The sequence below is a fragment of the Engystomops pustulosus genome, chromosome 11 (assembly GCF_040894005.1).
Source record: "Engystomops pustulosus chromosome 11, aEngPut4.maternal, whole genome shotgun sequence".
Taxonomy (NCBI): domain Eukaryota; kingdom Metazoa; phylum Chordata; class Amphibia; order Anura; family Leptodactylidae; genus Engystomops; species Engystomops pustulosus.
In genome coordinates, this window is record NC_092421.1 from 27,024,620 (window position 1) to 27,039,648 (window position 15,029).

The 15,029-nt window shown below is 40.5% G+C and overlaps 1 protein-coding gene across 3 annotated transcripts in view; it reads right to left on the reverse strand.

Moving 5' to 3' along the window:
• Nucleotides 1-348: 348 nt before the first annotated feature.
• PSD (pleckstrin and Sec7 domain containing) overlaps nt 349-15,029 on the reverse strand; it is a 252,804-nt gene continuing 238,123 nt past the window's right edge. For all 3 annotated transcript variants that reach the window (XM_072130908.1, XM_072130906.1, XM_072130907.1), the window contains 2 exons: nt 14,357-14,500; nt 349-11,011 (listed from right to left, as the gene is read on the reverse strand). In XM_072130908.1, the coding sequence (XP_071987009.1) occupies nt 10,766-11,011; nt 14,357-14,500 (390 nt within the window). In that variant the 3' untranslated portion in view covers nt 349-10,765. The remainder of the gene's footprint in view (nt 11,012-14,356; nt 14,501-15,029) is intronic.

Genomic DNA, 15,029 nt, shown 5'->3' on the forward strand with positions numbered 1-15,029 from the left:
AACCAATGGCAGTGAGCCAATAATTGCAATCATTTGAGGGCTTGTAAGCCAGAAAACTGGGGTACAAGCCCTCCCTCCCCCAAGGAGTGTAGAATCACTGGGTACCGATGGTCCGTTTTGTCAGAATATGGCTCCGTGCACCATATATCGCTATGGAGAAGGCCTGGGGTGAGCAGTGTGTACGTACCACGGTACGGCGGGCACACGTTAATGTAAATGTAACCATAATGAAGTAGCTGTACACTTACCTGTGTAAAGTTTTCCCAGTAGGCTCCACTTCTGCAATGACGCCTTCTATAACTTATTATCAGACAATACCAGTATAAATAAACACCATTGCCCGTGATGTGCGAAGAATCAGTTTAATTTAATCAATGTATGGAAAATAAAACAACACAGATCCTTTAGGCAGGAAGCAGTTTGGCAGATTTCGGGTGCATGACTTGCAATCAATCAAAATTACAGGAGGGAAATAGAAAACACTGAAAGATTGTATTAAGCGCGTTCAGAATTCATTAGACAATAATCCATCCCTCATGGTCTGCCTGTACCACCGGTCCTGTGACCGCCCCATCGCACAAGAAGAAAAGGAAAAATCATGCAAAGCTCAGGAATGCGCTTACAGGTAAAAAAAAAAAATATATAAAAAATATTATACAAAGCTGACATGTACAATATATATTCAAAGTTATTTGCTGAATCCCCCTTTGTTAGGACCGTAATACAAGTATCATGACTGCTTCTACCTGCAATCCAGCAGACCAGCTAGAAAATGAAGACCAGAGGAGGTAAAAACTATTTTTTGGGGGGGGAAATTATGCCTGAATTCTGTTACATTTTGCTTTATTTCCCCCAGTGTGTACAAAGTATGCATGTACATAGTTACTAGAGCACCACATATCATCACAGACAGGCCCCAGCTGTGGGCCAGAGCATGGTGTAGGTGATCAGGACCTCTCTATGCAGTAGGTATAAACATATCGCGTTGGTGTTGGAGATGATTGTTTATCCTACCCCCACCCTGACTCTTCTACTGCAATCTAAACCAAAGGTATGCCTGCTACATACAAAACCAACTATGCTGAGCAAATTCCAACCCACACCATACATTATTATGCCAATATCTTCCATCCCTGCCCGGGCAGCCAGTCACTAAGCATAGGAGGGCCGTGCACACAAACTTCATCATTGGCCGCTCCATTAAATGCTGTTTTTCCTGAAGTTGCCGCTGTGGCCTTTTATAACCTGCAGCAGTTACCAAAGGCCTCCCCATCAGGTTATGCTTATCCCCAGAAATGGATTTATTCAGCTGCGTTTTAGCAAATACTTGACTGCAATTTTAATTTCTTATAATTGAGTGTTGTACTCAATTGTTCTTTTCCTAGCAGTGATGGCAAACCTTTTAGAGGCCGAGTGCCCAAACAACAACAAAGACCCGCTTATTTATCGCAAAGTGCCAACACAGAAATGTAATTTGTGATTTATACGCCCTGCTCTGTCACAGTTTTCATTGATACCAGCACCTGAGGACACCAAGAAAATAGTCCCAGGTTGAGCTGTCACTTTAAAATAGCTCTGTGCACAGCAAGTCCTGGGCTGTCTGGGACTGCAGGAAGATACCTGGAGTCATCTCTGGTGATGGCCTGAGTGCCCACAGAAAGGGCTCTGAGTGCCACCTCGGGCACCATTGCCATAGGTTAGCCATCACTGTCCTAGAGGATGATGAATACATTGACAACTGGGTGTCACCAGTCTGACATGCGGTTATCACTGCCAGTTTCTTACTCTGTTAACGTCCACTGGTTACAATTGTAAGTGCACACGACTGTGAGCTGTACCTAGGCCAGAACCAAGGGAATTTTATGGCTGTATGGAGATCGCTCCTCTCCCCTCTCAGAAGCTGCAATAACTTGACCTGCTGCATCTTTTTTCGGGTTTGCCACATTGGCAGCTGCATATTGTGCAACCAGATCATGGTCTCTGAACAGGACCCCAGAATTTTCAGCCAAATCACGGCTTTTACACAGTGTCTCAAGACACCTTGAATGAGCCATACTATATTTGTCAGCCCAACCATGCGCTATGTATGGGGTACCGGCCCATGTAGAGCACTGCAGCCTAAGGTGAGACCGCAGCCTACAGTCGTGTGCATGTTACCTAAGGGCGAAATAACTTATTAGTTATTAAAAGATCCGGCAAGTATTTACTAAAACATGTCAGAAGTTGAAACGTCCTATTTATTGAGGATTTATGCTGCAAATTTTTTTCACATTACTATAAAATTAAGCAGTTTCCATAAAATTACATACATATTTAATCCTCTGCAGCTCATTTAATTGACACGAAATCCTTAGAGAATATATAGGGTCTGACACGTCTTGTAGGGTGAAATACAGTAATAGATCTGCCGACGAGTCCTCTATACATTGCACAGCAGTTAGTAGCGTCTTGTAATGGTGATGAATTATTATTCATTTATAGCCTTGGCCGCCTCTATTAAAGCTATTATTCTACTTGTGGGAATACATTAAAATAATCATCTTGGAAACATAATAAATTAGTGAAGCAGTAACCTAGAAAATGGATAGAACAGGGGATTCTATCAGCATCATTTTTCCTCTTCCTTTCCAAGCGCTGAGTATTACAAGGAATGTTGTGCTTGTGTTTGTAGCACCCATGACCAAGAAATGCCTAACATTACCAGGGGGAGAAATTATATTTGTTAAGGATTTTGCCCTGCAGTAAAGCCGTGAGAAGGAACAACCATCAGTCGCCTTACTACGGCTAATAACAAAGGAATTGGATGCATATCTTTAGATTCTACGGCAGTTGAACTTCCTATGGCGACATTCACACTGCCTTCCCAACCAGATAGCAGAAAATCTGTCTCTTAGTAATGTCTCTCACAAAGAATTGACATATAAATCCTATACCAAAACTCCCCTGATACCAAATACCGACCTGCACTGCCCGATCCAGGATGAACATAAGTAACTATAGGTTTTTATTCTTTAATGATTATAATGAATGGCTGAACTGGTTGATACATAGTGACGTATACCCAGTCAATAACTTTTTTTTTCCCCCCTCACTTAGCCAAGAGACGTTAAACTTTACATATACTGTACATCTATTGCCATCTTTCATTTTTACAAATGCCACGGCCTACCTTGGATGCTTTACAACTTGTTCTTACACACCACACACTGTAAAACATGATTTTGGATAAGAATTACATAATAAAACCACAAATAAAAAAAATAGAATTTTAAGTAGATCTGTCAGAAATAGATAAGAGATTGGGGATGTACCTATAATCCATGCCATCCCCTCACCGTATCCGAGAGAATCTTAATAATACTTTGTTCCATGACAGCATTTGAATGCCCTGAATACTTTACTTGTATCACTTGCCCTTTGCTTGATCATCTCGGCAAACTATAGTAATTTGTTAATGATTCAGAATTATGGTTATGCAGTCAAACTGCTGTATAATTTTTGTAGTGGTAGTCACCGGGAAAAAAAAAATTACACCATTTCGACAACACATTTCTCAATTTATCAAATGTCCACTATAATATGTTGGCACTTTGTTGTTTAAAAGTAATCTCTAACAACAAAAAAACTTTATAAAATTTTTAAATAATCCCAACACACTAGCACATGTTAAGCCAATTCCAAAAAATAAGCAATGAATGTATATGCATTTTTTTTACATTCCACAAGTACAATGAAGCCTTGCACAGCAGGTTGTTCAGATCCTGCAGAGCAAACCATTCAATATAAAAAGACTCCAACACAGTCTGTTAAAGGGGTTGGCCACTTTGCTGCCATTTTATGTACTGCCGGAAGTAGATGAAGTGTCATGTCATCTTATCTGTCCACGACCAATCTACCTTCCAGGACCTTAAGCTTGTACTGAGGAATACTATCATAAGGTCCTGAAATTGTGATTGGTCATGGACAGGATCACATGACCCTCCATCGGCTGCAATTTTATGGACCAGAAAGACAGGTAATGATGAGGTGAAAGGTATTTCTGAACCAGGGGCTTCACTTTACATATCAAGAAAGCCGTGCAGGGATTTTAATAGATGTATATGGGTAAAATTACCGAATATCCCCCCCCCCCCCACAATACATAAAACATGAAGTAAAACGACCAACCCCTTAGATCAGTGATGGCGAATCTTTTAGAGACCGAGTGCCCAAGCTACAACCAAAATCCATTTATTTACCGTAAAGTGCCAACATGGAATTTTAAGCAGTAACGTATTGCTACCTGTTCTTCCACATCTTTCAATCGTATCAGCTCCCTGAGGCCACCAATACAGTTGAAAGAAGGAGGAGCAAATTCAGACTCTCATTGTAGCTTCTCTCCAGGGTGTCTCTGTAGAGGAAGAATGACGGGTCCAGCTGGGGGACCTCAAAAAGATAGAGCAGCAGCAGCATCTCTTAAGTTGACTGGGACTCCAGAAAGATTTGGTGGATTTGTTCTTGTCTGGTGAACTCTGTCCTGGGGTAATAACCTGAGTGCCCACAGAAATGGCTCTGAGTGCCACCTCTGGCACCAGTGCCATAGGTTCGCCACCACTGCCTTAGATGAATACACCACTAATCATTTTCCAATACACATACGGCAGTGATGTCATTGAATTATTGCCCATTCAGTCACTAAAACCTGTGAAAATTGTATGCTAGATAAAAAAAAAATGTAGCTTTATTTACGTTTAGCGCTGGGAATATTGAGGTAAGTGTTTATCTGTAGGTTGTTTCTGTGTAGTTTTATCCTATACATCCACTAACTTTTCCTTTGGTACCCTTGGTTCATTGAATTCCGTATATATGTGAGGTTTTTCATCTGTATGTGCACGTATGGCACCGTATCTGTATGTGCACACGGTGGGCCGGCAAATGATGGATGGCTGACTATTGGCTGGCTGAGAGAATACTGCCCGTATATAACCTGCATGTATGTGCTGCCAGTATACAACCTGTATGTTATACATTCCCATTGACATCTGTGGGGCGTACGGACACAAATACATGAGAAAAAAAGACATGCTGTAGATTTTTATACGGCTCAAAAACGGTACACGATAGCCATTCAATGGAAGGATGTAATACCCATTGAAAAGAATGGGGACGTTTGGTACCCGTATATATGCGTGTTTTCACACATTTGTGTGAATATTGCCTAAATCTGAAACCAAATATTAATCCTAGAAAACAGATTTGGGATCTGATAATATCAGGAACCCAAATAGTTTACAGCAAATGGGGAACCTATTACTGCTACCAACAAACCTGATTCTCCAGTTGTTAGAGTCTTGTTATGTATAGATTGTATTATCTATCTTAGCGCTTTATATAACATTACTTACACTTGATATAGTGAGACCCGGTAGCCCTCACCTAGCGCAGGCCTTTCACTTACTTCTGCCAGCCGGGTTTGCCTGCAATAGACTAACGTGACGTTCTGTAAGATAAGAATATATTACCAATCGTTACAATGAACCAGACCTGAGATTGCCTTATGACGATGTCTAGAAGACCAACATGTTGCCATTCTAGTGGTAACATGGCACAAGGCTTGATGCCCCTCGACCATCTTGCTTTGCCCAATCATTGCTCTCCGGGAGGCTTCTGCACCTAGTTATCCTCTGATACACTTTGGAAGTTGTTCTGGGCACTTGTTTACCTTTCTTATTATCCATTTCTCAAAAATGTTCTTTTGCGTCTAGGTCCAGGGAGTTGGGTTACAGTCCCATAGACCTTAAACTTCTAAATAATATGTGCAGCTGTGGTTACAGTCAAGCTGTTAGGAGTTGGTCTTAATTCTGGATCCAGAATTTGAAACCAAACACACACAGGGTGGTGAGTACCTACCTCTCTGTAATGATTTGTTCTGTTTGTTTGTTTGTTTATGCTGTCAGTCACCGCTCTTTACACACCCACCTTCTTCGTCCCCAGCCAGAGAAGCGATGACATCAACCTCCTTTTGGCGATTCTCGACCAAGCGTGTGTGAGAATTGCAGAAAGTCGGGGACATTATCGGCATTGTTGTCGACATCTTCCATGAAAGGCTGTATGCAAATGAGCCTAAGGGGCTCCAGGCTAAATGAACACCTATGGAGCCTAGAGCCCCTAAGGCTCATTTGCATACAAACCTTCATCCTGGTGGTAGATGCCCTTTAAGGCTGTAAAGCGGTATGAAAAATTAAAGGAAAACTATTAAGATGGATGCGGTGATAGATTTTTTAGTAACATCCTAAACTATCTTTCCCTAATCCTATAATATTTTCTAACCTAATCTACACTTTATATAACTAATATGCAAATTGTCCACAGAGGTTGGAGTAGCGTGGAGTAGCCTCTCCGGGAGCCCTGCACATGCACAGTAGTTTCGGCTTCAGTGCCGCACGTGTGCACATCGTCGCTCCTGCCGGCTCGGTGGCTGTGGCTACTGTGTATGCCCAGAGCTCTGAGAGCCGGTGGAGTGCTATAAGCTAGGGTGTGCAGGTAGGAGAGATCTCAGAGGCTACTGGCCTTTGCTTCCACTCCTCGGAGAGGCTACTCCACGCCCCGTGTAGATTAGTTTAGAAAGTATCATAGGATTAGGGAATGATAGTTTATGGCTTGTTACTGGGAAGCTACCACCAGATCTACCTTACAGGACGCACTGCTGTGTAGCGAGCTCCTTTGGTAAAATTATTTTACATAGGGTCATGGGGTACCATTGTTTTTGTCCATTACTTTATTTTTCTGGTGAACCACAATTGAAAGGCAAGATCTGATTTATAGAACTTGATATTTAGAAATGAAAATGATTACTTTTGTCAGTTTTCCTTTATTTCAGTGAGGACTGTGGCTTTTTATTAAACAAAAAGGTATGAACAATTCTGTGAATGATTCACTCGAGACTTAGAGGGCAAACAGCTAATGTATAGGGAACTTTATGGGGCCATAGCATTTATGTAAAGCTGCGAAAAATATAATGGGCCCAGAGTCTTTCCCTGCTCCCCATAAGCCATCACTGAAGGCGGAAGTCAAGTAAACTCGGGAGATGTGATGTTTCCCCTAATAGTCAATGCAGCTTTACATCTGTCACTCTCAGAATTAGGAAAATGTATAAGTAACTTATGGGCCGTAGATAAGATATAAAAAAAAGTGAGAATCCTCTCTTGTTTGTGGATACTGGAAATGATGTGCGACTATTATTTACCATCAGAAGTTTACTAAAAAGAGGACATAGTTAATCCGTATCAACAAATGCACACTCTCACTATAGCCTCTCTATAGTGACATAAAGACTATATACATTTAAGGGTTACCGCACCTTTAACTCTAATTTTTCTCTGCAGCTTGCGTCTGTAACCTGCAGTTGCTTTAGAGCGGGGGGTGGAGACATAACTACTTTGACTCCGCCTTCTTTCAGCATGAAAACCAGATTGGAGGGAATAATAACTAAATGAAGCAGCAAATTATTCTGAGAACATGTCATGAAGTTACTTGTAGTCACTATTGGTTTTGCAAAGTCTGTTGAAAAGTGAGTGACCATTTAAAGGGCCACACATGAAATCATCACAGCCATTGCCTGATTATTTACCAGTAATTGTTACATTATGCAATGTAATTGTTACATTTTACATGAATGGCTTATAAATAGTAAAGAATTACATCTACAAGGCAGGTTCTCTGACAGTCAAATGCATTCATTTTAAAGCTCCTTCACCCGAACCGACCCCAGGCGAGCACAGGGTTGGGAGGGAGGAGGAGTGAGAGCTCTTCACCCGCTCCTCCCTCCATAAGATGATGGGCGGCCACACCGCAAATCTGCCACAATATAGGACATGACCCCCCCCCCCCCCAACATTTACTCATCGCATCGTAACCAGGAGGCATTGAAGTCTATGGGGGCTGTGATCTGGCCGCAAATTATGCAACCAGATCACAGGCTCCCAAATGGCCGTCTGAATGAGCCCTAAATGGAGTAGTTTGGGCAGCAAGGACAAGCCCCATTTATATGCCATGTATGAATTCAACCTAAAAAAACTAAATTTATAACTCCACCTCTACCCCCCTTTTTTTCCCCCACAGCCTTATGTTAAGGTTAACCCTTATTATTATAGCAGTGCACACTATTTTTTGCCAATCTGTGTTATTTCCATTGAATAACGGAGCTAGCCGTAAAAATAATCCGCTCCTAGTCATCTGCAACATGGTCTTATGTTATAGGAGATGAGATTAAGATTTTGGCTCACATCTATCTCAAGAATGGGGGTCTCATGGCTCAATGCAGAGACTGGAGAAATTCTCTCCGATGAGGTGGGACCCAGCCAAGTCTACATCTTACTGATCATTGAGAAAGTGGCGAATAAATCACGAGTAAACGTCGGAGTAAATGTAATAAGTAACGGCAGCAGCTCTTAATGAATGGGTGTTAGAGAATGAAGTGACGGAAGGTAGTTTGCCCCGAGTTCTCTGGATCTCGGAGAATTCCTTATGTTAATGAGCAGTTTGCCGTTCAGATTTACTTTGATGTCTGGATAATTGAAATTCAAGCCAAAAGACTGAATGTTGTTCGCTGCATGAAAGATGAATTATCCCTCAGTGCTGGTATTTTTTGGTATGATGTCCTTGTAAGAATAGTACATCAGATCTAAAAATAATACACGGCTATACGGAAACTGAGGACATCAGTAACACTGGATTTTGTTGTGATATATGTGTCTCTTTATTGGATCCTATGTTCTGACTAGAGTTTTCTATAGTTTATAGTTAGTTTCTGACTATAGTGATTGTCAATGATCATGGGGGCAGCCATCTTGCCTGAATGCTATCCAGTAATACGCTTTACAGCAGCCTCATGGCTACAGGCAGCGATAGCCTGGCGGTGACTCAATGAGGTCTATGGCGCATTCTCTAGGCATGATCTATGCAGATAGGATGTATAGATATTGTCAGTAACAAAAGCGTTAGTTTTCTATAGCTGTTATATATATATTGTTACCCTGTCTGTGCTGTAAGTGAGGCGACTGCTGCACAGAACTCCCCTATAGAATTAGCAAGGCCTCTTATTAAGCATTAAGTATCTAGAAAATTTCAGGAAAGAATACTTTTTTTTTTCTTTTATTACACTCCCGATTTTGGCAAGTAACCTCTTTAAAAAAAAAAAAAAAAAAAAGTCTGTGCATTTTCTGAAAAATGTGTATAGCGTGAACACTTCGTTAAAAAATTGGCCTTTTTCAGGAGACCCTTTGCCTTTAAATGTACATCAATTGTGAAGCTTTCTACAATGACATTCCAGGAAGCAAGTTCCATTGTTAACATGTAGCCAAGTCTTTATAACTATAGAATGGTCATTGGAACACAATTGTCGTTAGTTATAGCTACTACTTTGTGTATTAGCTGCGATGAGGGGGGACAATAGATCTGTTTAGGTGAGTATGTAAGTATAAATGGGATAAAACATGGACAATACGGGACACAAATAGAAAATTAAAAAAAACGCAGGAATCGCTGGTAAATGTTGCTTATTGAATACGGTTGGCTGCAGAGTGAACAAATCCGATCATGATATTATATGCCCCTTACAGCCGCTTATAAACAGTCTGCTACTGCTGCTTTTTAATCTACCAACAATATTGGGTAGCATATTATGGCTTGAAAGCTTGGCATATAGTTGAAACTGCAGTATTTTCTAAAATCCTAAACTCTCCCAAATATTTATCCCCATAGCCCCAAAATCTAGTCACTCCCAAAAAGCCACGATAGACCACAATTCTGCTGGTGCGTCCAGGTCCAGCGCCCTAGAGTAACAAGTCAATGACGTTTCTTACATGTACGTGCAGAGAACGTTGCGTCATTGTTGCCTTTGTACATTAAACTGTAAACTTTCCTTTACATTATTATAAAGAACATTGACATTCATTTAGTTGTTTTTTTTTTTTCTTTTAAACGGAAATAAAACAATTCCCAAACCTCAAAAAGGAGCATTAATACTACAAAATCTCAGCATGACAATCAAATTCAGTAAAGTAGTAAAAGTGCAAAAATATCTCACAAAAAAGGGAGGAGTCCAGTAAAGAATTGGCACCATCCTAAAATGAAGAAGCCATTTTTGCCAAATACCTTTGTAAGTCTCGTCACTTTGCTTTTAGCTCCTCTCCGTAGTCCGAGTAGGTGAAACATATACAAAACGAATACAAATTCTGTACATTGCCCTTTTTTTTTTGTGTGTTTTTAGAACCGGAGGCTTTCATCTCATCGTTGTCTCCATAAAAAAAGATTTGATCATCAGAGTTTATGTGCTGTGTGTGTTTCTGCGAAGCAGTTCACATATGTTCGGAAATGCTGTTTAGAATTACTTTTCTTTCTTTGTTTTAGTTTTTTTTTGGTAGTTTCCCCGCTAGTAATGTTTAAAAATATGGTCCTGCTGGATCTGAATGGCTTAAATATAAAAGAAAAAATAAAAAGTATAACATCTGGACATACAGAAATGCAAGTGAAAAGCCTCCATTCACATGCCGTTCTCTCCTCTTGGGCAGTGCTTGTAGCCATTGTGCAGCATGTCATCCGTTCTCGGGATCCCACCGCTCGATTCTAAAACCCGGCAAGGTCTGAACCCATTAAAGCACTCACCTGCAAAAAGTATTAAATCATGCAATACTTATTGGTACCAGCTGGGGATCCAACATGCCACGTATATAGGAAACAGGGGCCTTAACTTTCGCTTTCACCAAGGTTTTACCCAGCGGACAGTTCAAGATTTTTGCCTGTTGCTGTTGTGACTCGTTCTGCAGCTGCCTCGCGAAGAACTGTGGCATTTTGCTTTGTTGGAGGCGACAGGAGGGTCAAGGTTTAGAGAAGGACTGGAACGTGACTTTTTGAGTCCATCCTCATCGTTTTCAGCAGAGTCAAATAGGCTGCTTTCAAATGCTTCTAAGTCTTCTGTGCCTGCTTTAAGTTTGGCTCTTAGGAGCATGGCATAGGTGCCGTAGCGGGATTTCTACCAAGGAAAAAGAAAAAAAAAAATCAATGTATAAATTGCAGATTGTAGGAATGTTCATTTTAGAAATCCCTTACATACATGGGGTCAATGTACACAGTCCTGCACAGATGTTTGTGTAGCTCCTTATACAGAAACATTCAAGTCTATGAGATGTTGTTGCAGATTTTGATACTGTGTGCATTTACCCTAAGACACCATGGGGCGACAGCTGGGAGTTAGAGATGTTACACACAAAATTATATCCCATTTATTGCTTTTCATGTTCCTGAGATATTAACAAAATGTGGTCGTAAAGTTGGCCCTTCACTTAAAGAGGAATGCAAGGAGTCAAACATGCATGCAGGGCCGGCAAATTTCCAGGGCAAGCTAGGCAATTACCCAGGGCCCCCCATCCTATAAGGGTCACTAGCCAGGGACGCAGATTGGCCGCTTGTGTGGGTGCCTCGGATATCTGCCCGAATCACCCACTACAACTATGGACCTACCACATATCGATACAATCCATGACTTTAAGACATAGATGGTATTCATACGCAGAGCAGACATAAACCATTAGCTTTGTACATTGTGGAGAACCTCGGCAGCGTGTGATGATGTCAGAGACAGATGGACAGAGACGTGACCCGTCAGCAGAAGAGCCAGGAGGAAGGGGAAACGGCAGTGATGTAGAAACAGGTAAGTATTAGTTTTATTATTTAATTAATTGCCAACTCTTTCACATATAGCATCATCATCAAACGCATCTATATACACGTACACACGTTTGTTGATGTGTTTTCTATCTACAGTATATCTAGAAAAAGAACAGCACTCCAGTCCAGTTCTCCGGTGAAATAAGCTGTGAACTTTATTCCAAACTAGAACGTTCCAGCTGAGTAGCCTTTTTCATGGTTGAAACGTTGCAGATTATTTCACCTGATACCTGGACTGACGCTACTTTTTCTACATATATTGCTCGAGGGCTCCGCTTGCCCATATTACTGCAAAGTGCTATTATTGTGCAGTGCTAAACGGAGCGCTGAATGTGACAGTTCATAAAATAGTTTTATTTTGTGGGTCCCACTTTATCTAAAACCAGCCCTTGCATGCCTGTGAGCATTAAGGGGGGGGGTCTGAAGACCGAAAAAGTCAATCATTACTTGCAGTCATCAAGAAATTTGCTAGGAATGGAACAAGAAAATCATGAACATTTTGTAAAATGGTACTGTGACTACTGTGGGGCACTGTGACTATGGGCTACTTGGGGGTAGATTGTTACTATATTGGCTACTGTGGGTGCATTATGATTGTATTGGCTACTACTGGGGAACTGTTACTAAAGTACCTACTGTGGGGGTACTATTAATATATTGGCTACTGCAAGGGAACTGTGACCAGACTGGCTAATGCGGGAGCATAATTGTGATCTCTAGGGAAGCAACAGTATGAAGTAGTGTTAAGAAAGTGGAAGAGATGAAGAAGCGAGGAACCCAAAAAAATGTGTGTTGCTAAATCTGCAGAAACAAGTTGTGACTGAAAAATGTGGACAAGGCGGCCTGTTAGAAGAAGGAAATGAAAGTGTCTCCACCGAGTCATTTATCATTTACTAGATTTACACCATCTTCCCGGTGCTGTGACTTTCCTATGAGGGCAATCTACAAGGACACAGCCTTACACTACTCAATATTTATCATCCAACATTATACATCCATCAGGATAAATCCTAGTAATTCTGGTTCTGGTGCTACATCTACATAGTAATCTTGGTTACATTGCTGTTTTTATGTACCCTGTTTCCCCCGAAAAGAAGACAGTGCCTTATATAAGTTTTTGCTCCTAAGGAGGCGCTAGGTCTTATTTTAGGGGAAACAGGGTAGTAGGCTTGGATCTGGTGATGTAACTACCTTATATACTCGAGTACATATGGGTATCTATTAATCTTTCTAAAATTGTTTGGGTACTGTCCCGATGTAAAACATTTTAGTTTCTATGCAGTAACTTTTTGATACCACTGGGAAAGTCACAATCTCTATATAGGGTCAGAGATAGGGTCTTAAATTTAGACAGATTGTGTAGTGATACTTTGTATAAGTTGAAAAAGCAATGTGTGGGGTGTAAAGGGGGCCCCCAAAATGTATATTGGCAGGCCTGCCTGCAGCCACTGTTTGGCCTCATGCACACCACAATGTGCTCATTGGGTGGATAAGAGGGCAGAAGGAGCGCTCCTCACCCCTCCCCAAAGACATGCCCTATCTATTTTGTACCTATGTTGTCATGCAGGTACAGCTTTGAATACGGTTAAAGGTTCATCAATCCTAAAGTCTACAAATCAGCTGAATACAATAATTGGGTTTGATAAGACGTTCGGCATGTATGTAAAGAAGAGATCCCTCGAGAACCAAACATGCAAGTATCAGTGAGGTAATAGAGGGTTTTTTATAAAAATGTAAATGAGTTCATGTTTCCAGAGCTTGTCATGCATCAGGATGTGCGATTTAAGTTTAATTTATTAATCTCCCGAGTATTTTAACATTTCTCTGTGATAATTAATGCTGGTAATGAACTCATCACCGGCATCTACTTGACAAACATCTTGAAAGGTTTTTATACATTTTCTTATCCAAAAAGATAAGGAGGAGCATAAGCCTCGCTTTACAAAGATCTATTGGGATTTATTTCATGTTGATTGATTATATTGATCATTTTTTATACTGATATACGACACTATGGTATCTTCTTACAGTATCTTAGTTTATTCCTTCCTAATTAGAATAAAGATGAGGATCAATTTTCTGGAAAAGTACACAGCAGTACATTAGTATTAATCATATACTGTCATAGAACTGTGTTAGTGATATATTCCTCTACAGCGGCCATTTTGATGAACCAAACAGAAGCCATTTTGGAGATCAAGCAGACATCCAGTGTGAAAGTGTTTAGAAATGACTGTGTTCTTGCTCTTCTCTGCTTGAAGGCCATGTTGTGACTTATACACAACAATGTATACACAAAATTAGTATAAACATTCTGCCTCGGAGAAAACGCAATTTATTAACCTTTTCGGAGAATGTCCTGGTAAATTCATTATGGCCAATAGCATCTAAGCACCTTATCTCCTTGTCACGCCCCCTATGCTGATTTCTCTGTGTTTTATATATGCGCCTGCGTGTTAATAAAAAGGGAGAGATTCTGCATCTTCTAAGAGACTGGTGTGTCTTGGTTTGTGCTCTTGTCCCGGTACCATGAAAGGGTAAATTAGAAAGTCAGTGGTAGAAAGTAAGAAAGTAAACCAGCAGGGAGACCAGGAGTAGTGAGAAAGACAGAAAAAGGTTCTCTTTCATTAGAAGAATTTAGGGGACTTACCTCAAATTCTAGATAGTCTTCTTTCTGCTTAAACTCATCCACCTCTTTACCTTTGACCTTCTTATCTGGTGGAGATGTGCGATGTTCTATTAAGCTTGATGACATACTCTTGAATTTTGATTCATGTGTTTTCACCTGGTCCTCCTGTACATAAGATTTACATCGTTGTATAATAAAGAACATTTTTGCAGTACAGTTACATGTAAAAAGGAATGTATTGGCTTTAGTGATAATATTACAAACCAGATAGTAGGTAATAACTGACTTAAAGCGAACCTGTCATCAGGAATGTCATTTTTAGCTGGAGACAGGTTCCACTAGCCTTAGCTATGCTGATATCCGCTGTCTTTGTCTTCATTCTGAATAATTTCAGTAGTTTATTTAAGTTTATTTCACATTACCTGACTCCCTGCCAGCAGCGAGTAGTGATTCAAAAATTCCAGTCACACTTATGAATTAACATTTATTCTTTCTTTATTTACCGTATACAGGCAGTCCCCGGGTTACATACAAGATGGGGTCCGTAGGTTTGTTCTTAAGTCGAGTTTGTATGCAAGTCAAAACTGTATATTTTATAATAGAATGCATAGACTGTAGAATGCATATTTATGGTATTTTTCCCTATTTTGTGTTAATGTTCTTTTTTAAATTTTTGGTGTTTTTTTCCAGTTTA